At 39.6% G+C, this 6,000-nt stretch overlaps 1 protein-coding gene across 5 annotated transcripts in view; it reads right to left on the bottom strand.

Annotated features, from left to right (window-relative positions):
- The window catches only part of SLC26A5 (solute carrier family 26 (anion exchanger), member 5), a 70,739-nt gene that overhangs the window by 24,175 nt on the left and 40,564 nt on the right, over nt 1-6,000 (bottom strand). For 3 of the 5 annotated variants that reach the window (XM_008592273.1, XM_008592255.1, XM_008592268.1), the window contains 5 exons: nt 5,646-5,723; nt 4,862-4,957; nt 4,463-4,569; nt 1,582-1,651; nt 408-500 (listed from right to left, as the gene is read on the bottom strand). In XM_008592273.1, the coding sequence (XP_008590495.1) occupies nt 408-500; nt 1,582-1,651; nt 4,463-4,569; nt 4,862-4,957; nt 5,646-5,723 (444 nt within the window). The remainder of the gene's footprint in view (nt 1-407; nt 501-1,581; nt 1,652-4,462; nt 4,570-4,861; nt 4,958-5,645; nt 5,724-6,000) is intronic. The other 2 variants (XM_008592261.1, XM_008592279.1) reach the window with 2 other exon arrangements.

Here is a 6,000-nt window from a genome sequence, read left to right as displayed (position 1 = left end):
CTCGCTCAGTCAGTGAGCGGGAACCGGTCTGTATGTGGGATCCGAACCCTCGGGCGGGAGCGCCGCCGCGCTTCCCAAGTGGCGCACTATCCAGTGCGCCACCGGGCCGGCCCCTTTTCTTAAAATTTTTTGAAAAGGTACTATCTACATATTGTAAGAGAGAATTAATAGTGGTGATAGACGCACATCATGAATGTACTTAATGTCACCCACTGGACCGTATGCTTGAAAACGCTTAAAATGGCCAATTTTATCTTGTGTATATTTTACCACAATAAAAAAAAGTAAAGAGAGAGGGAGAGAATAAAATAATATAAAAGGATATACTGAGACATTTAAGTGACCCTCACATCCCTGTCAGCCCACCAGTTCCCTCAGAAATAATCACTTAATTTGTTGCAACTCACCTTTCTTTTTAATGCATTGCTATACAAATCACTGTTTGCATAGTAAATTGGGGCATTTATTTGGAATATTTTTATTCCAGGAATTTCTTTCACCTGAGGAGTAAAATATTAGTGAATTTAACACTTGAAAATATTTCAGAATCAAAACTGCAATTGCCTCCGTCCTCCAACTTGAAAGTTCATACAGAAGTTGCGAAGGGCCCTCTTACGGTGCTTAGATACAATGATGTCACTGTATCTATTCATGCTCTAGAAGGAAGAGAGCTGAGAAGAAAGCTTTTAAAAACACACATCTTCCCATTTCTTTTTAAAGTCTTTCTTACATATATACTATTAAACTCAAAGAAGAAGAAACTGGAAAATATTCAAAAAAGAGAAAAGAAAATGGACAGGGGAGAGAAGGCTGCCCAGACTGTGAGAAGTAGGCAAATAAAGTGAACAAAAGTTTACTTCAGTTTGATTCACGGAATGCAGGAACGAGCCTAAATGGACACAAATAAAACAGTGAATATTTTATCGAGAAGCCTTGTGGAACTCTAGGAAGCACTTTGGAAATGAATAATCCAGTGCATAATTCTTTGGAGTGAGGAAAAAATAGCAATCCTAACACCAGTCTCATTTCCTAAAACCTTATAGTGAGTCTGAGAATTTCTTCCGAAGCATAAAACAAAACAAACAGACAAAACTAGTTTTAAAAGATTTTGTAAAAGTCTCTGAGATTCCATAGAACAAAAGAACATTCACTATCAAGGACATTTGTAGCTATAACTTTAACAATTAAAAATGAAGTGGGAGAATTTCATAGCCCCACCAACTATATTTTTACATGATTAAAATTAATATTTTACCATTGGTTTAAATTCATCAGAAGAAAACCATGCATATAAAACCATCCTCTCAGTTTCAGTATTTTGTAAATACATACTTTAATTCCAACAATATATGTTTATCGCCATTAAAAAATGAGGAAAAGTAAATATCAGGAAGTTAGTAGTTAATGCATGGTATAAACTATAAAACTGAATCCAGACAGTAAATTAAAGCTTAGACTTTTCACTTTGACCACTATACCTCCCTCCACATCACACCTACTTTTTGACCTGGGTAAAAATACTACTTAGTCAATCACATCACATGCTTCACAACCTTTTAAAATGATAGAAAAATGTCTTACCTCCTCATATGCATCTATATCAATATACACATCAGTGTCCGGAAGCTGTCCAAGGACTTTGTAGCTGGGACTAGAGATAGAGAGGGTGTTGGTGGGTTAAATACTATTGTGTTGAGGCACAGTATGCGATTTAAACATAAGATTTTGTATGTTACATGTCGTGTGGGTTTGCTAGGGAATTCAAGCCTAATACACCCCACACGCCTCACCACACAGACCACACACAAACCACACACATACGCATACGCCATATGCACAAACACAATAAACACATACACCACAAATGTCCTCACACCCCTTATACCCTACACACACATACACAATACACACATACCACATACACCTCACACTACACAGACCATACACACACACACACACACCACACACATGTGCCATACCACACAAATGATTTGGTCAGAATGAAAGACTCAAGCATTTAAAGACTGGGGCAACAATAAATTGTGCAGAGTTCAAGTCGTGCCAGTTACGTGTCAGTTACAACTTGACATGTGTAACTTAAGTTCTCTTCATGCCACTTAGGAGGTAGAAAGTTGTCTCCCTGATCTAATTCTAAAGTAGGAGACTGGATTTTTGTTTGTTTCTAGCAAAAGTCACTGACTCATGGGGGTGGGGGGTTAGTAATTTGGGGGTGTGAGCAGAAAACAAAAATCTCAAATTAGCATGGACATTTTCTTAAATTTGGCTTGAATAGATTTTAAACACTGCTTTTGAGGGCCCTAATTCCTAACACTTTTTATAAGACAGTCTGGCTCAGATACTGTAAAGATGATAGGTACTATTTCTTGAGCACTTGTTATTTCCTTATTAATCCTATGAACAATGCTACTAGGCCTATTTCTGCCATCGTATGGATGAGAACTTGAGGCTCAGTGGGGTTAGGTGAGATATTCCAGGTCAGAGAGCTTGGCAGAGCCAGAATACAGCTCAAGGCCTTTGATTTGACATTCCATGATCTTGCTACTATGTCCTGGTGCTTCTTAGCATGAACGTGAAAGTGCTTTGTAAGTTAGAATATACTCATATAACTCAAATGTCAGCTATTTTTCTGGGTGGATTCCCTCAACAAGTATTTAGAGAACACATATTATGTGCCTTGTATTGGACTCCTGGCACTAGCCATCTCCTGAAAGTGTGCCCTAATTATAGAAAAAGAAGCCAGCTGAAAATAAACAAGTACCCTGAGTGCTGGTCTCCCAAACTCTAACCTACAAAGACTCGGCAAGATCACCAACAAAGGACATAAAATAAAAAAATCAGTTTCAGTTAATTATTTGAAGGAAAAAGAGAGGTAGAGTATTTTAAAAAGAACTTGCCTAACTTTAAAATTTATGATAAGAAACCATAAAATCCTATTCAGTGAAGAAAATCAACAACAATCTCAAATTCTACACTGTGGCTTGTTAAAGGATATAGATATTTTTAAACCATAAGGTTCACCAAAATTCTGAGATAAAGAACTCTTGTATGTACTCATATTGTTCCTTATAAAAATGGGAAAAACTTCTTTTAGATAAAAATGGGCAACAGTGTTAGAATTTGTTATTAAAAGTAGTTTAATTCTTACTCTGAGTTTAGAATCTCATATTCTTAACATTTTTCTCTTATGTTATTATTATTATTATTTTTTTTTTTGTCTTTTGTCTTTTTTCCGTGTCCGGCAACGGATCGCAACCCTCAGTGTTGCCCCCGTACCGGACCGGGACCGGCAACGGGATTGCAAGCCTCGGCGTTGCTCCCACGCCTCGCTCAGCCAGTGAGCGGGAGCCGGTCTGCACGTGGGATCCGAACCCTCGGACGGGAGCGCCGCCGCGCTTCCCAAGCAGCGCACTATCCAGTGCGCCACCGGGCCGGCCCCTCTTATGTTATTTTTGATGATGAAAATGCTCATTTCCTACTCTGTGGAGTGGGGAGCTTTGTGTTATTCTGCAGATAAAGGGTCAACATCCCCACCCAGTGGCCTTTCAACACACCAGAGTCATAACTTAGAGAACCATTATGTGATTTGCAACTATAGGCAAAACCAGACTAATGCTTTTGTGTTAGAGGGGAAAGGGCACTGTCACGGCTTGAGTGGATAGTAAGTGTCAGGCACTGTGCTAGGTCTTTTGCTTGTCTTATTCTCATTTAACCCTTATTGTAACCATTTGATGTAGCAAGAATTAGTCCCATTTTACAGATGCAGAAACCAAGGCTCTGAGAGGTTATGTAAAATCACAGAGCTTATGGAAGGTGCAGCCAGAACTTGAACCCAGGTTTGTCTGACTCTAAAGTCCAGGCTATTTCTATGACATAATGTTTCCTTTTAATCTTTATGGTGATTTCATTATCATAAACAGAATTTTTTAGAAGGTTATTTTATACCTTCCCCAGGGGGCTCAGCTTCCTAAAAGGCAGAAGAGATGGCAGGGGATAATGGTTCAGGTGTAGGATAGGACAACTGGAGAATTGCATATGATAACTTGGTGTCATAGTTTGCTACACACCATCAAAGCCCATGTCATTACTCGATGCCACAGCAAACTGTAAGAACACATAGTTCACTGAGAAGAGGGTAAGTAACAGCATACCACTGGGCTGGGAATGGCAGGAACAATGATGGAAATTAGTCCCTTTAAACAAAATCATTGAAAGAAGTATAAACTGCGACACAGTAGAAAATCTGGTAAAATTATATGGAAATGTTTATTTGGTGTTTTGTTTATTTAGTCAAAAGGTCACATAAGTGTCATAGCTCCTTCTCATGCTGACTGGAAATAACCAAGGGGCTCCAGTTTCACCAATTCAAGCTTTGGTCCACACTTAAAGTCAACATTGTAATCTCAGCCAGGACACCCACACCCATTCCAGTCTAGGCACTCACCTCTGTGTTCTGTAAATAACAGTCAGCAGAGCAATGATCACAGCAGTAATCAAACCATAGTCCAATCCCAGGAACAAGGAGGACACAAAAGTTGTAAGCCAGATGGTCTAAACGAAAGACAGAAAGCTTTATAAAGAATCATGGTAAAAAGTCCATAAGAGTTACACACACACACACACTTTTACCTTGCATAAGAGTTATACACACACACACACACATTTTTACCTTGCATAAGAGTTATACACACACACACACACACACACACACACACTTTTACCTTGCCCCAATAGGATACTGCATGTAACAACTAACCACATTAACTTATCTTTCTCATATTTCACTAGTAAATCATATTTGCTGTTATGACATAGTAACCTAACCATCACCTTTGTTACTTACCAGCTCTATTTTGCTGGTTCTCCAGAAAAAGGGGAGATCTGAGAACTGCATAAACATTCCTTTCAGGTTGACGATCACAATGGCTGACAGCACAGCCTGAAACACAGCACATCCACGCATGCCTCCCCTCTTGTGTCCACAGAGCCCCTTTGCTGGCTCCTCACTGTCCTCTTGCTGCCCTCCCTGTGTCTTCTCCCCACTTACTTCCTACATGGCACTGATGGTACCTTTGGAGCCACAAACACCTGGATTTTCAGGAGTTGGTTAGCTAAAATGGGTCTTGGAAAACCAGGCTTATACCTTAGTAGCAAACCTGCATGATGGCCAAGAGGTTCAGAATTACACTTGGTACTCAAGGTGCTATTTCACCCATGGTCTTCCTGCACTATGATTTTCTCTATATTGTTCCTGACCTCTACTAGATCAAATATGTCAGCAAATACATGTAAATGTCTTATACATGTAGGCCATCTCAGATTTATAATAAAAGTATAAGGTTATAGAAGGTCAAAGAAAGAAGGGACATTGGAGGTCAGCAAGTCCAACCCCCTACTTTGCAGATAAGGAAACTGAGACCCAGAGGAGCTGAGACAGCTTTCTGAAGGTCATGGTCAGCTGTCAGTAGATTATGCAGCAGATCTTGGTCTTATCCTTGGCCCTTTCTCATATTGCTCTTCTAGGGTTACAGTAAAAACCCCTAACAGAGCCACAAAAATATAAACAAATAAAATAGCAACATTTCTACATAAAGGAAAAAACCTCACACCAAGTCCACACTACACACCTGGGGTAATGATTCAAAGAGGAATCCAGTGGCTAATATAACCAGCAGAATCATTAACGAAGCCAAACAACCTGCAAGCTGAATGAGAGAACACACACAGAAGGGGCTCTTAGGAGACTTGAATAAGAGGTGGGGCATAGGTTGGTCTTATTCTTTTCATAATCACTGTGGGAAGATCAAGAAAATATGGATTCAAATAAGTCATCCAAACCATTACATAAATCTATAACTCCATCCCGTTCCCTTTTGAAGTTTTGGCTCCTCTTAGAGCTTTTAAACAGAAGCTGAAATGCTTAAATATTCTGGCTGAAGTGCCCTTGTCAGAGGTGGGGGAAGATGTCTGGTGCCAACCTGA

This window comes from Galeopterus variegatus, unplaced genomic scaffold (genome assembly GCF_000696425.1).
Source record: "Galeopterus variegatus unplaced genomic scaffold, G_variegatus-3.0.2 Scaffold153, whole genome shotgun sequence".
Classification (NCBI taxonomy): Eukaryota; Metazoa; Chordata; class Mammalia; order Dermoptera; family Cynocephalidae; genus Galeopterus; species Galeopterus variegatus.
This window is presented reverse-complemented; position numbering and strand designations above follow the sequence as displayed.